The sequence below is a fragment of the Actinia tenebrosa genome, unplaced genomic scaffold (assembly GCF_029948245.1).
Source record: "Actinia tenebrosa isolate PJP-AT-01 unplaced genomic scaffold, QUT_ActTen_1.0 utg64446__unscaffolded, whole genome shotgun sequence".
Taxonomy (NCBI): domain Eukaryota; kingdom Metazoa; phylum Cnidaria; class Anthozoa; order Actiniaria; family Actiniidae; genus Actinia; species Actinia tenebrosa.
In genome coordinates, this window is record NW_028292620.1 from 3,384 (window position 1) to 19,419 (window position 16,036).

Consider the following 16,036-nt stretch of genomic DNA (forward strand, 5'->3'; position numbering starts at 1 on the left):
GGTAAGGGTAGCAAGGGTGGTAAGGGAAAGATTGAGTGAAAGGGTTGAATGTTGAATGATTTATAGCTGTCATCCAAAACAGGGAAAACCCGTAAAGGGATACTTTTATTGAGTTATTGATAGTTTGTCGTACAGCTTGCCTTAAGGACATTACCTCTTAGCAGTGTGGTTGCAAGCCGTTTATTGTTCAATGAGATATGGACGTTATCTAAAACAGGGAAAAGCTGTAAAGGGATACTTGTATAAGTAATTGATACTTCATCCTAAACCCCTCCCCAACCCTTGATGTATGGATGAAATATCATTGTTGTATTTTAGTTGATTCACATTCATCTTATGTTATAGTATAACCCTCACCGTCACCCTCACCCTTGCTGTAGGGATGAAGAATATCATTCGCATGCATCCAAAGTCTCTTTTATTTGATCTTCACATTCATCTTGCATAGCATACATAGTATACATAGTGTACATTGATCTTATATGTCATAGATATTACTTACTCTATGCATGCACTGAATCAGGACTGAATAATAATGGAATAATAATAATAATAATCAGAACTAAATCAGAATATTGATGTCTTCAAAAGAATGAACTTATTGAATGAATTATTATTATTATTATTATTATTATTATTATTGCTTGTAATATTATTATTGTTATTCTCAATAGCTGGAGGGCAAACCTTTTGGTTAAAAAACTCTATAAATAAATAGAAACAAAAGTGTAGTAGTTGAAATCATGAATGAGGCAGTTTATTGTCAACATTAAATAATTCTACAATAGTGATATTGTTTAATAATAGCGGTCAGTGTTGGTTGGAGTTCAAATGCTACATGGACTCCGCTAGCTGAATTGGTAGTCAAATTATTTACTTCTAAAATAATTGTTATTAGAATGGTTTACGCTGTCTTCCTTTCTACTTTGATGTCAACATTGTATGCAATAAAGACCTATTATTATTATTAATTCATCCTTTGATGTAGAGAGAATCAATCACTCATATAAGTAAGCTGCTTTCCCTATTTGTTGTTGTTGTTTGGGATCGTCTAAATATCAAGAATTAAAAGTAACTTAAACAATAACATTGAGCGAGCCGCTTAGCGCTTTCGAATCCATAATAAATCACTGCTGTTTGTAAATAAATCAAGAACTGGGAATAAAAGCTAGCTGGCCACTAAGCGAATCAAAGATATATAAAGTATCCATATCTTAGAATAAAGAAACAATTGAAATATCAAACTAGTTGGGTCTTGACTTGAGGCTTCGAAGTATTGATTGTTTGTTTGATTGAGTTGTTTGTTCAAGCGATTCGCCGCTTGAGCTAGTCGAATGGCTGGCTGTTGACAGATCGAAGAAGCTTGATATCAATGTTATCCAGCTCACTGACTGACTGAATGAATGGCTAGCTGTTGACAGAACGAAGAAGCTTGATCACGGCTGTTTCAATTCAAATAAAAAGCGACATTAGGTTCCAGGAGCACGATTGACCGAAATTACGCGGTCAGCTGCACAGTAACGAGGCTTTTAAAATGGCGCCGAGAAGGATCGTTACTTATGAAAGAAAGTGGTTGTTTGCGGCGTTTTTATTTATTTCATGGTTAAGAAATAATAATTTTGCTTTAAGTAGCTTCAGAAAAAGAACATTATCTCTTAGCTGAGAGTCGTTCAAGTTACGAGGATACGCCGAAAGACTTTGTTTTTGATGTTTACCTTCCATCTGGGGAATGATCGAGAAATCGTGCACGTGCAGTTTATCGCAGAGTTGTGGTATTTTCGAGGAGTGTTTCTCAATACAGGAGCAATTGATGACTCAGGTAAGCAAATAATTTGATGTATAAGCAATGTATGAATTATTTTTTGTGGATGCAAAGTGGACCATGTTTTCGCGTTGGTTTCGATGTTGGAATACTTGATCAATCGATTGCTTTCATCGTTTACTCGACTTCCGGTGTAATTTCCCGCTTTTTTTTACACGCGTCTAAAAGTGTTACCCCCAAAATCAAGTGTGGCTTCTTGTCCAGGTTGTTTACTTTCTTGGAGCCAATGATGGGGACATTTTAATTTTAGTTTCATGTAAATTCATTTCTATTTTTATATACAATCTATTTACATGTAAATCTGATATTGTGTAAACCTTATTATTATGTTTATCCTCAGATTGATATATTATAATTATAGTATCTCTCGATCAATTTACAGTAGCTTTTGAAACTTGGTAAAGCAAAAATATAAATTTTTCTTTATTCTTCGCAGACTTTTCGCTTCTTTACTTTTGGTGTTTTTTGTCATGTTTGCTGGATAGCAACGTCTGTGATGCTCCAACATGACTTTTTCAAGCTTGTCGCAGCCTCGTCTTATGCAGGAGTGGGAGCGTAAGAGGTCATTAATCTCATGATGAATTGATTCGACCCCTTGCTCACCAAGCAGCCCCATACCAGTTCCATACCTACAAAGTTATTACATGTAGTTAAATTGGTCAATAAGGATCACAAGTTTATTATTTCATGACACTCTTTACAATCAACTTCATCATCATTGTTATTACCATTATTGTTATATTACTACTGTATATTATTATTATGACAGTTATAGTTATTATTTTATAATAGTTACTACATAACTGATACCTCTTAACCCATGTGATCATGTGATCCTCTAAGAAATGCATTTTTGGCAAAACAGTTGCATGAGGAAAGTTTTGCCTGTACACTTTCATGAAACTTTCAATTTCTTTCTCTGAAAGGGAAGACAACCTTATCAAGGGGATCTGGCATGACTCAAAGCGATCTGGCGTAACAAATCACGCCATATCTCTTTGTTCACAACTCAAGCCTCACATCAGTGCAAGTTTTGAATTTGGTCTATAATATATATTTTGAATGTACTGTAGATCTGTTTATTTATGTGTCTGTCCTCTTTTGCCACGAATCGTCATTAATTAATACTGGTACTTTAAAAAATGTCAAAATAACTTAAATTTTTTGCCATTAAGAGGACAGACAATATAGACCTGATGTAAATGTGCTTTTTTATCTTTTTGGAGTGACAATACTTATGAAAAATTCTTATTTTTATTTATCAAAGCAACCAATGGGAATAGCACATACTCTTTGAAAACATTCCTTTGCCCTCACTGTTTCTGAAAATTAGTTAACCAGTGTGTATAAAATGTTATTATTGTTAAATATACATATCTTACCAAGGATTATGATTTGGCTATTGCATAGCTGTTCTTTCGTAGTATATATCCTGTGGCATTTCCCAAATGATTCCAGTGTTTCTTTAAATTTCTGCTTCATATCATTGGCCTCTTGTATTAAATTGGGCATTACTTTACTAGAGACAACAACTGGTACCTCAACTAACAGCTTGATATTTGTTTCCTATACTACAGGTAATGAATAAGGGATAAGAGAAGGAACAAAACCATCTATTTATTAAAAAAACCTATATTTAATGTTTTTTTCTTTTCCCACTTAGATTATATGTAGCTTACAATTATTTATAGTATTATATAGAGGAAATGAAAGCCTCCAAAAACATAATTTAATACCTTAAGGCATTTGTGTGTGTGGTTGCCATTGAATGTCCCACCATGATAAGCCTGGCGTTCAGCACCAATCTAAATGATTAAAAACCATTTCCTCCAGATTCTGAATCCTTGCACATGGTGCCATTCGAATTTCCCTGCCACTTCCATTTTTTTTTAACTCAAAGGGCATGTCTTCTGATAGAATCTCTCCTAGTTTCTGTTCGAAAGAAAATACCGACTAGATCAAACTCTTAACTCTTCTCAGTTTCCCAAGCTTTTAAATGCATGAAAAAAATAACCAATTACCTGTTTATCTGCAACTTCCCTTTGTTTTTTCTCACTTGCCATTTGAACCCCCCATGAGGAAAGCCACCTGGAGTAGAAGTTGTTGTTCATATTGCTTAACATGATTGTGTAAAAGTTTGTGGTTCATCAAACCAAGTAAACACTACTAAGAGTGCAAGCACTAAAGTGCACAGCTTAAATAGTGCAAATGCTAATTCAATTATCATTATTGATGCAAACCTTCTTATACTTCTTAATTTGTTCCAGGGTATTCCTAAGTCACTCTTCATGGCAAGACCATCGTCAGCCCCAACCTCAAGCTTTATCCCAGCATCACGTAAAAGTTGCTGGCGCTTTTCCTTTTCCAACATCTGGATTTCTTTTTGTTGCTGTTTAAAGACATTTTCAGAACCTCCTCCACTTACTGTTTCTCGACATTCTTGTAACACTTTGGTTTGTCGCTGGATAGTTCTTTTTGAAGCAAAGCTACTACCAATTTTTGAACGCTGTAGGATAGATACTTGTAAGGGCTGCAAAGAATAAAGTTGCGCCCTCTACGAAAATGGTTTTAACTCGTACCATTAAGCAAACGCTATCAAACTGATATGCCAACGCTGCAAGTGATTGTTTTCTTTAACCTTTCAAATGATGTTTAAGACTCATGGCCGTTGCGAAGGGAGAGGCTGGGCTGGCAGTGTGGGGAAGGAGGGAGGCTTGGGTGCGTACAGTTTTCGGCCACAAAAAAGTACAATCTATGGAATGTATTTAATTCATGAAGTGACTCCCCCCCCCCCCCCCCCCATCATTTTTCGAGGCTTGCTTCATCCACTCACGTCATTGCGTGCAGCAAAACTCGGTGTTTAGCTTTCAAAATCTATCCGCTACTGAGATTCTAATCATATACTTTACTATACTTACAGTTCCGCCAGTTCGTAAAACAACGGTAGGGGAATCGGAAGCGGTCAATTTTCGTTTCATTAAATGAGTTGTCAGGGACTCTTCTACCTGCGACAATGGAGCCGATAACGGGGTTTTCAGAACTTCGCTAACAAGCGTGGTGCATCGACCAGTCGTGTAAGAGGTGCAGCTAGACTCGTGTTGTGCAAGCTGTTCGAGTTTTACAAGGGACTTACAGATAGCACATTCTAGACAGAATGCTGACAGGAGGTTTAATAGTAGTCTGGGCGGCTTTCGAAGCTCTTGAATCTTAATTATCCTCTTGCATACGGGACACCCAGCACCGTCTCCGACGTAATGAATCCAATTCTCGATGCAAGAGTAACAATAAAAATGGTCGCAACTTGCTTGTAATGGCCTGTCCAGTACTTCACGACAAATAGGGCAGATCAGCTCCTCACTAATATTGGAAAATCTCTCGATGCTTGGCATGGGATTCATAAGCGCCGCCGGAACTATTTCTGAAGGAATATATATTGCCTTTTGAGAAGGGTTAATGCCATCGCTTCTTAAACCTTGTTTGGGGCGTCCTCTTCCCTTTCTCGCCTTTGGTTTTTTGCCTCCCCGGTTTCTTCTTGCAAAACTCTCGCATGTTTCACAGTCTTCTTTTTCATGCGGGTGCCAAACAACTGGTTGAGTGCTGCACTTGTAATTCAAATTTTTGCATGCGTTAAAGCTTTTCACGTAACAGTTGACACACACATTTTGTGGATGAACATTTTCGTCGTCGTCTTGGACAGATAAACCATATGCGACTTGTAATTTGTCTGCAACATGGTTTGTAGACGTTTTGTAAACATATCCTTGCGAGTTTCCCGCCTTAAATCCACAAACACGACAAGATACCTTCAGTTCACGCAAGTGAAACTCCATTACTAAATGAGAATCGAAAATATGTTTTAGTTGTCGATGTTATTTAGTTTTAGTTCACGTAAGTGAAACTCCATTACTATAAACTTGCTACGCTTTCAGGGAAGCCATTCATCTGTCAATAAAAAAGCTTTTAGACTAAACCAAAAAAAACTTCATTAACCTGTATTCTAAATTTTAAGATGCGTATCAAATGAGAATCGAAAATTTGTTTTAGTTGTCGATGTTGTTTGCTCGTGGAAGCCGTAAACACGTATTGAATATCTTTATTTTTCAGGATTACGTGCTCAGCCACGAAACTTAACTCTGTAGAAAAACCCTGATTTTTGCGAAGAAAAACGTTTTTACTTCCATAAATAAAATGAATTTCGATAAAAGATTAGATTAACTTACCTGTATTTCGTGTTTGGAATCTTAACTTGAAAGAAAAGGTTTTTTAAACCGGTTTTAATTTTGCTGAATGAGGAAAACAAAGTTTCAAAATTGCCGCCATTTTCGTTGTCAAGGAAGAGAAGCAGCTTAGCAACGCGATTTGGCCGCGCGCGCGCCTGGAACCTAATGTCGTAATTGAAACAGCCGTGTGATATCGAGCTCACTGACGGATTGAATGAGCTCCAATTCGGCTCGCAAGGAAGAGAGTTCAGTTCGCCTTCGCATCGATCTATCGATCGATCTGTTTATCGAAGCAGACCTTTATTGGCGTAAGTTGTTCGCAGTTTAGAAGCAGTAAAGCCCTTGAAGTCAATGATGAGCGTCTTTCGGCAATTCTAAGACCCATATAGAACCAATATCGAAGTCGATGAAGGTTGTGCGATGGAAGAAAAGTCGAGTAAAAAAGTCTTCTTTACGAGCGAATTTTGCAAACGGCTCTGTTATTGATCTATAAATAACAGCGTCTAGACACGGCCAGACACCGCTAATGGGTTTTTGTCTAGAGAGAAAAAAGCCCTCTCACTGCCAAGTGTAGAATAACAGGAGCGTACGTGACCATCGACACGTCACGAGGCCCCAAGCCTGATGTCTAGATAGACGCGCGTGCTCAAGTTTAGGCGCCAAAACAACCTACCGTTGGCCTACGGCTAACGGCCCCCTTAACTGATGAAGAAAACACAGGGAACCCAACCAAATGGACCACCGGCATAGCCCCCTCCTACATTAAACAGTAAGTACAAGTGCTTGGCCACCCTCCAGTCCGCTCGTCGCCTCAACGCCAGACGTTCACCAGCCTTTGAAACTTCCCGTGAGGGTGCCCAAACACAGATCCAGGTCTGGCCCTACATGGTAGCTACCAAAACTTAACTGAGTGAAAACTCACCTACCCATCACCCAAACCCCCCCCCCTTATTGCTGACCATGCAAGCCCCTCTACACACTTCTTCGTGCAGAGCTACATTGCTGCCTTCATTAGGCTTAATGATGCCTTCGGGCACCTACTGGCTCATCTCCAATTTCCTTCCCCTTTCTTCTTCTACCCACCAGCGACGAGCGACTGAACCACCTCGATCCCAACCCTCTCTTTATACGCGGCCTATATGCAAATCTCCAATACTGTACGCCATCTTGTTTACCACACTTTTTCTCCTGCTTACGTCCTTCCAATACACCCTCCTCTACGACCCAGGTAAGCTTCCTTTATTGTTATTTACTCGTGCTAGACTGCAAACACTCAAAGTCTCCAACACTTTACACTATTTACCACTCGATACAAAACAATAGCAGGCTTTGCATGATTGAGCAGTTGCACACTCGCACTCTTTCTACTCTTCATTACATTACCATTGTTTTATTTCTATTACTACACCGAAATTACAATGTTTACGCTTACTTTTGGCATAACCCGTACGAAAATTATCGGCGAGACACGAGCGAAAATCTAGCCTGACATTTTAGCCATACAGTGGCGAGAATTGAGCGAGAAAATAATAAACCTAACAGAGCCATAATAAGCCTGACAGGAGCGTGAAAAATGAACGAAAAACGCTTAGCGATTTTCAGGCTTAGAGCGATAGTTGTCGGGCCATACATATTGTATGGCTGTGTTATGGCGTGATTATGGTTTGTTTGCGTGGCTCGTAATTTGAGCCTACCACGCGACTATTTTAAAACTTTCAATCTACAAAATGGTACATTGACAACTCAAACAAGTAATCCGATACAGTATTTATTATGCTCTTTATCATGGGTATTACATCAGCAGTATCATTTTACAAACTGTTTAACTTTCCCTTGCTTCTGTTGACTTTTACTCGAGCGTAACTAATTTGCTGTGTAAAGCATTCGTTTATCGTCTTCGGTGGTGGAATGTCTCGATTTTGCTTTATAGCAAATGCAGTGACAAAATCTGCAACATATTATAAAAGGTAGGGGATTAATCACGGCAGAATTGATTTATGAAAAGAAATTAATGCCCTGTAGAGTGAACGCATGAAACATTTATTTAGAATTGATTGTAGTAATAACTGTAATTGAACAAAAGAGAACAACTTATTTCTATTGTGTAATCTAAACAAAAGCGATGCATTCAATCGTCACAAGAATTTTGGCAAAACTCAAACCGAGTTATTGATCGTTCCTAACCTTTACAAGCATTAACTTTCACTGCATCAAGCGGCTTTTTGCTGTCTTCAGTGACCTTTGACGTTGTCATTCCTTGGCCACAGGAATTTGCCAGTTCCTCCACAGAAAAAACCAAAGGAATGAGCTTCTGGAGGAGAAACTGTGGACCGTTCGATCCTTTGCTCTGTGCTGCCGTCGTACCGATCCTTAACTTCGTCCTGTCGACGAAGACGTCAGTTGATTCGAGGAGTCTCACCTTATTTGTGCCCTGAGTCAGAAGTCAAAGTCATAAAGGGACATGAAAATTTATACATACAATTGTAAATAATTCCCGAAAATAATTACCTCAGCTGACGGAGAAAGGTTTGCTTTCAGTTTGTATTGCTCGGTAGGAGTGGTGGTTGAAACATCCTCAAGCATATCCATGCAAGTTTGTTCATCGAAAGAACTTGCATATGCTTTTAAAAAAGCACAGACTTCAGGAGATGGAACTGAAAAGAAAAATGAAACAATAGGTTAATGAGCGGTTGGCACAAAAAATGAGAATTATGTTAGAAATAAAGTTTCTATAGAGAGAAAGATTTAATAACTTTTTTTGATGCAAGTGTTAAACTTACTAGGGTGTTGTTTTCGAGCATTTAGCTCCTTTCTTAATTCCTCGTTTTCAGCTTCAAGGGCCGAAATCCTCGCACGAAGGGCAATCGGCTCATCATCTGTTTGTACCGGCTCCCCAGTGGACTCTTTAGAGGACTCAAGCTCTTCGAAAGGTGCTGTTGTCTCGAATTCCTTTAAAAAGATACTGTCTGTGTCAGAAAGGGATTGCAGAGCTTGTCTAAAGACTCCACTTAGCTGCTGGTCTTGTTCTTCAAGGTGTACAAAGTCTGGAGTGTTTTCGTCGTCGCTGCTATCGTTCCTGCGCATGCTGTTGTTGTTGTTAATGCTGTTGTTCCTGTTGCTGTCGCTGGTGTTGTTCCGGTTGCTGTTGTTGCTACTGTTGTTCCAGTTGTTGCTGCTGTTGTTCCTGTTGCGGTCGCTGGTGTTGTTCCTGTTGCTGTTGTTGCTACTTTTGTTCCAGTTGTTATTGCTGTCGATGTTGTTGTTGCTGTTGTTTTGGTTGTTGCTGTTGCTCAAGTTGTTTCTGTTGTTGCTACTGTTATTTCTGTTGCTGTTGTTGTTGCTAATGCTATTTCTATTGCTGTTGTTGTTGTTGCTGTGGCTGTTGTTGTTGCTGCTGTTGTTCCTGTTGTTGTTGTTACTGCTGCTGTTTCTGTTGCTGTTGCCGTTCTTATTTTTGTTGCTGCTGTTGCTGTTGCTGTCGTTCCTGTTTTTGTTGCTGTTGTTGTTGCTGTTGCTTTTGTTGTTGTTATTGTCGTTACTGCTGTTGTTCCGGTTGTCGTCGTTGTTGTTGCTGTTTCGGGCGAGTGGCGGAAAGGCAGAACGGTAAATGGTGTCAGTGATCGTTTCTATTATTTCTTGACCCGCTAAAACAGCAGCAGCATCTCCAGATGTCATTAAGTTGGTGCACTGTTGCCTATTTTTCTTCCGTTTGGCCGGTGGCTCAACTTCTTCATTATTTTCCTCATCTCCCTCCATGCTCGCTTGTAGTCGCTTCGATGCCTTCCTTTTTCGTTTTTGTTCTGTTACCGGACGCTCATCTTCTTCCAGACCCGATTCTTCATCTATCACATTGTCTAGATCAATGGCAGTTATAGTGTAAAGATTGGCCTCGACATTGTCGCCTCCCAAGAACCAACCTTTGACGCGCTCCTCTGCTAGCTTTGCATAAATATCAAGCTTACCTGTATTATAAATACAAAAGAGGAACTCTTTACCTTATACGTTGCATATAATTTAAAAGTATATACAAACTGAAATAAGATATATAAATTCAGTTGGGGAAGGTACGTTTTGTATTGGCGGGGAGGGCTGGGGTGGGGGGGGGGGGGGTTCGCAGTAACCTTTCTTTTTAATTATTGTAACCCTCCCCCTTTCCTTCAGTAAGAAATTCATGACCCTCCTTCGGTATTAAGTTAACCCTTTCCTAGCTTTCATCAAATTAAAAAGGTTTTACCTGCCACAAAAGCTCAATTTACTGATGACCCTCCCCTCTGAAGCCCCAGCCCTCCTCCCCCAATAATAAACGTACTTCCCTTACAACAACAGAGACCACGTTGGTGGAATTGCGCCAAAATTCTAATTATGCTAATTTCTACTTAAGGGTAAAATAGTGCAAGAATATATACTGGTATGTAAAATAAATCAATATTGCATTGTAATACCCTAAAAACTATGAATGCAGTTGGTTTAACAACTAAAGTTAGAATTGACATCACGAACATTAAGGCTTGCTGTATCTACATTTCTGTAGTTGACTGTAATCCAGTTAAAGCATATATATGTGAATTCCCAAACAGTAGCATTGTAACTGAATAAGACATACGTTGGGTAATAGGTGGAGATCTGATTATATCAAAATACTAACGAAAAATATCAGGAAAGTTATATTGTTGTAATTAGAAACCATAAATAAAACAGATAATTAATTGCAGGACGTGACTTCAGTTATTCGTTTTTCAGAAACCCCACGATATAAATTTTCGTCCTCCACTCGGACTGATTTATAATTAATAGTGGTACTCTAACTTACCAAGCGATCGGACGTATTATATTCAAATCGAGCCGCGCCTCTGAATCTGAATTTTAGGTTAAGATAAAGCAAATTATGTCGGGCCTGATTGTGGGCCATAAAATGGCCAGATAAAGTCTTCAGGTTTTAGGCGATCCTTGGAAAGTTATTCCGTTGTGACCTCTGGCGCTTCACACAAAATTAAAGCCTGATTCGGACCCATAAACAAGCCAGACAAATGTATGGCTCTTCAAGGTGGACCAAACATTTACTCTGTTTGGCTGTGTCTCGCTCTAATCATGGCTATTAAAGCTAAGTATGGCTAGAATCACGCTTGATTCCTGCTCTGTTCAGCCTCAAAGTTTCGTACGGGAATATATTACTATTTTTCAATGCCTACAGCCTAAATGAACTCTAACTTTTTGCGTTAGCCGCTACTCATTGCTTTTTGTACTTCTTTTCACCATCATTTCTATTTAATTACTTGAATGTCAACATATACAAAAAACATATACATTTTTTATTTTTACACAATTATACTTTTACTATTGAACTATTTTATTATTCCTACTATCCATAGCAGCATAGGGTTGTTTGTAGAGTGCAAACCATTAAGCCCTCAAACACTAATAACTAAATAGTACTCAATAGTACTAAATAGTTCTAATTATCTATTCTTATATTGTCTTATATTGCTAAGTGCTTCAGCTAATTCAACGCACTACTTAAGTGTTATCATGTTTGCATATTACATTGATCTGCTAAAACACCACCTACACATTTACATTCATTTTACCCCTTGTACGCTGGCCCATCCTTCTCATACAAAAATAATGACAAAAATGAAAGAAAAATTCAAAGTCAAGAAAAATAACTTTGAAAAATATAAATAAAATGAAGAATGAAATGATGAAAACAATTAAATTAAATTGAGGTTAAAAAAAAAAGGCAATCAGTGATGTTTTCACCAGACGCCATTTTGATTTGGTGAGTGAATCGCTGCTCTCGCATACCGCTGGCTATGAGAACACAGGGCCGACCCACAAGATTTAATTTCCTGGATCATTTCACTATGAGAACACTGGGCCATGCACTGGCCCATTGTTCTCATTGCTAAATCCAAATCAAATACAAATACTAATGCTTGCTTTTTCTTTCTTTCTTTCTTTCTTTTTTTCTTATTTCCTTTCTTATCTTATTTTTATTTTATTTTATTTTATTTTTTAATTTTCATTTTTTTTTTATCAATCTCAATTTGATCTTATTTTATTTTTCATTTTTTTTTTAAATCTATATTTCTATTTTTCTACACAAGCCCTGAAGGGACATTTCAGACTTCAGACTTTGGATATTTCAGGCTTCGCACTGAACTATAAAGCTGGATAATTCATATTCGACCACAATTTGAAAGAAAAGCTTGAGTGAGTTTTGCGAAATGCATAAATAAGCTGGCTGGCACTGGTTGAACTCTGAAGTCTGAAATATCCTAGGTTTGAAGTCTGAAATATCCCTCTCGGGCTTCCGTATTTTTCATTTCATTTCATTTTCATTTTTATTTCTATTTTCATTACATTAAATTAATTTTTTCATTTCATTTTCATTTTTCATTTCATTTTTCATTTTATTTTTATTTTTCCAAGTTATTTTTCTTTACTTACCCAGTGTTCTCATAGTGAAATGATCCAAGAAATTCAATCTTGTGGGTCGGCCCTGTGTTCTCATAGACAGCGGTATGCAAGAGCAGCAGTTCACTGATCAAATCAAAGTGGCGTCTGGTGTAAACATCACTGATTGCCTGAATTTTTTTTCAACCTCAAGGTTATTCTATTATCTTTTTCTTTTTTTTTTTTTTCTATATTTATATTTTTCATTTTATTTTCATTTTTAATTTCATTTTCATTAAATCAAATCAATTTTTTTATTTTTCATTTTATTTTCATTTTTCATTTTATTCTTCATTTCATTTTTCATTTTATTTCTATTTTTCAAAGTTATTTTTCTTGACTTTGAATTTTTCTTTCATTGTTGTCATTATTTTTCTATGAGAACGATTGGCCTTCATACACAAGTATTCATGTTGCTATCTATAGATTTTTTAAATTTTCCCATAATTTCAATAATACATTTTTCTGTGCATCTGATTTTTTTTTCTGAGTCAGAATTGAATTTCATTCAAAATTTTATCTTTTTTAATATGACCTAATAGTTGCTGATAAACTAGTTTCTCAAATATTTTTGAGAATGTTGACATAATAGATATCGGTCTATAGTTAGTAGGGTAGGAGGTATCTCCTCCTTTAGGAACTGGTGTTACCTTTCAAAGACTCTGGTACAATTCCTTGTACAAGTGATAAGTTCAATATTTCAAGCTAGTTAAATGGCCCTAACCTTAATTCATTACTCATTTACTTTGAAAATATTTTGATACAATGAATTGGAATCCCAATTGATGACTCTTTCGCATCTACATTATCAGATATCATATCTTTCACTTCATTAGTGAGTATACCTCGGAACAAAGCTATTTAGATACGATCTTTAATGTAATTTGATGGATCTGTTTAGGTCTTACGAATTTTGTAGTGTTTTTTGGTGGCCCTCTCTTTCCTTAGATATAACAAAATTCGGCCCTCCCCTAAATACTTGCACAATTTTTTCTGGCCCTCCCCTCCCCCACAACTTATTATTTATGATGACTATGGCAAGGCAATGGTAGCAATATTTAATACACAAATAAAATATTTAATCCACGAATAAAATATTTAAATCATGGCTTCATTATTTAAAAGCGTAAAAAATATTTTTCATTTAAACTTTAATCTTTTTATTCATTCCTTCTTTAATGTTCTGAAGTTTAAAATTTCTATCTAATTCTAACAGATTTTCATTTAAACTTCATAAATATCTTTAAGATTAAAATTATTTATTTAATCTTTACATTTTCATTTCATATTCCTGGGATGGGCTCGGCCAAATCCGTCTGGGAACGAGATTCTAATGCTAACAGCAAAAATGGCTACCATACCTGACTGATATTATTTTTAATGACCGATACTATATTCAATATATATCAACCATCTTCCAGCTAAACTACAGTCCAAAGTTCAACTATTTCAATGGCGAATCCAGCCAAAATTCTAGGGGGGGGGGGGGGCTAATTGAGTTTCTTCCATCAACACTACGGAAAACAATATTTAAAAAAGCATCAGTTTTTTCTGCTGACTATTGAAACCGATGCTGCCACCATACAAAAAGATCTTAAACTTCTTGAAGAATGAGAAAATAAGTCGCAGATGTCTTTCCACCCTGACAATAAATGTGCTTCGAGTCACACGGCTTAGGAAGCCTCTAATCTATGATTACGTCCTACACAACCAGACCCTTAAGCAAAAAGATGCAGTTAAGCACCTTGGTGTCACTGTACATCATAAGCTCTCTTGGAATGAACATATACGCTCTGTTCTCAATAAAGCTAATTCATCCACAGGCTTTCTGAGACAGAACTTGCTATTTCACCAAAAACTCATCAAAGCTAACGCATACAAACCCTTTTTCGTCCTCAAATTGAGTATGCGTCTACTGTGTGGGACCCTTTTACCCAAGTGACTCAAAATAAGATCAAAATGGCTCAGAGAAGAGCAGCCACAATTGCTTGCAACAACTACAGCCGCTAAGCTAGTGTCACCGCGATGTTGGAACAGCTTGGTTTGCGGAGTCTTAAGCAGCTCAGAGCTGACCAGTGATTAGTTATGCTGTACAAAATTATAAACAACTTAGTTGATGTAGATCTCTGTAATGAACTGATACCCTTGACAAGAAACTTAAGAAATAATCACAACAGATCCTTTCAAATTCCTCTCGAGAAAAAAAGATATATACAATACAGCTTTCTACCATGCACAATAAATCAATTGAACAATCTACCCGCTGAATTACTCACAGCCCCAAATGTCAATGCATTTTAAAGTGGGGTCTGTAAATTAGAACACTAACTTTGATCCTGACCTACCCGAGCACTTAAGCCTTGAAGAGAGGGCGTGCTTGTAATTTGGTAAATGTACATGTACCAATGGCGTCAACAGAAGCGAAGAGAGGAAAATAGTTTTTCTCCGACCTTTTCCCTCTCTTCGCTTCAGTTTACGCTGTCACCCATGGTAGCCTAGTACCCATTTTTGCTGTTATCATTGGAATCTCCTTCCCAGACGGATTTGGCCGAGCCCGTCCCAGGAATATCAAATGAAAATGTAAAGATTAAATAAATAATTTTAATTTTAAAGATATTTATGAAGTTTAAATAAAAATCTGTTACAATGACATAAAAATTTTAAATTTCAGAAAATGAAAAAAGGAATAAATGAAAATATTAACGTTTAAATGAAATATATTTTTTATGCTTTTAAATAATGAAGCCATGATTTAAATATTGTATTCGTGGATGAAATATTTTATTTGTGTATTAAATATTGCTACCATTGCCATGCAATAGATGGCCTTGTTTTTAATATAGCACTAAACGAGTTGCTCGTCTTTCCAATCTTGTTGTCACTTAGTGACAGTAGTTGCCATTCTACTATCAAACTCTTCTGTGTCATCTGTATCTGGACAAAGTTCAGCCAATATTTGTTCTTGCTCGCAATCCTCATCAGAAGATAATCCAGATTCTGCACTGCCATCAGTGTCAGTGTCACTGCCATCAGTGTCAGTGTCACTGCCAGGCTCTGTAGTTGCCCCGTCTATTTTGTTCCACTGTATGAAGATTGTGTATTATATGCCCTCTGAACTGTATTTAGTTTAACCTTGCTTTCACCACGGCACTGCAGTTGATGTAACTTCAAATGCTTATCTAGGACAGCTACAGTTTGTTTTCTTAAAGAGCCATCATCAAGCATCGCAATCCAGTTGTAGTGTTCATACTTTTTTCTTGCCTCTGCAGATTTCTTTTCAGTTTTGTCTTCCTTTCTTTTTTCTTTCTTCTGTTCAAGCATTTTTAAGTGTTCTAGATAGCTCTTAACGCACCTATCAGCTTCATGCAGTGACAGCATAATTCTTTTTTTTTTTTGTAAATTTATTTTCACCTTATTTTCATGCACAAAAAGCTTTGGCCCTCCCCTTAAGACTTGCACAATTCTTTCTGTCCCTCCCTTTTAGCCTGCATGAAAAATATTGACCCTCCCCCATTTGCACCAGTCCCCCTCCCCTCCCCCC

General features: G+C 37.2%; 3 protein-coding genes and 1 long non-coding RNA gene across 4 annotated transcripts; 1 reads left to right on the top strand and 3 right to left on the bottom strand.

Moving 5' to 3' along the window:
* Positions 1 to 3,616: 3,616 nt before the first annotated feature.
* LOC148904236 (uncharacterized) lies at positions 3,617 to 4,264 on the bottom strand. Its single transcript, XM_089025542.1, has 3 exons — positions 4,063 to 4,264; positions 3,844 to 3,910; positions 3,617 to 3,754 (listed from the first exon to the last, which is right to left on the bottom strand). Exons 1-3 carry the CDS (start codon positions 4,191 to 4,193, stop codon positions 3,617 to 3,619), a joined length of 336 nt encoding a protein of 111 aa, XP_088881668.1. The 5' UTR covers positions 4,194 to 4,264.
* Positions 4,265 to 4,615: 351 nt separating this feature from the next.
* Positions 4,616 to 6,225, bottom strand: LOC148904237 (V(D)J recombination-activating protein 1-like). Its single transcript, XM_089025541.1, has one exon. It carries the CDS (start codon positions 5,650 to 5,652, stop codon positions 4,690 to 4,692), a length of 963 nt encoding a protein of 320 aa, XP_088881667.1. The 5' UTR covers positions 5,653 to 6,225; the 3' UTR covers positions 4,616 to 4,689.
* A 1,628-nt stretch (positions 6,226 to 7,853) lies between these two features.
* Positions 7,854 to 10,101, bottom strand: LOC148904238 (uncharacterized). Its single transcript, XM_089025543.1, has 4 exons — positions 8,823 to 10,101; positions 8,551 to 8,696; positions 8,227 to 8,473; positions 7,854 to 7,990 (listed from the first exon to the last, which is right to left on the bottom strand). The coding sequence occupies exons 1-4, from the start codon at positions 9,796 to 9,798 to the stop codon at positions 7,854 to 7,856; spliced, it is 1,506 nt and encodes a 501-aa protein (XP_088881669.1). The 5' UTR covers positions 9,799 to 10,101.
* Positions 7,895 to 8,784, top strand: LOC148904239 (uncharacterized). The gene is made up of 2 exons (XR_016118978.1): positions 7,895 to 8,009; positions 8,310 to 8,784. It is a non-coding gene; the product is annotated as an uncharacterized LOC148904239 (long non-coding RNA).
* Positions 10,102 to 16,036: the final 5,935 nt, after the last annotated feature.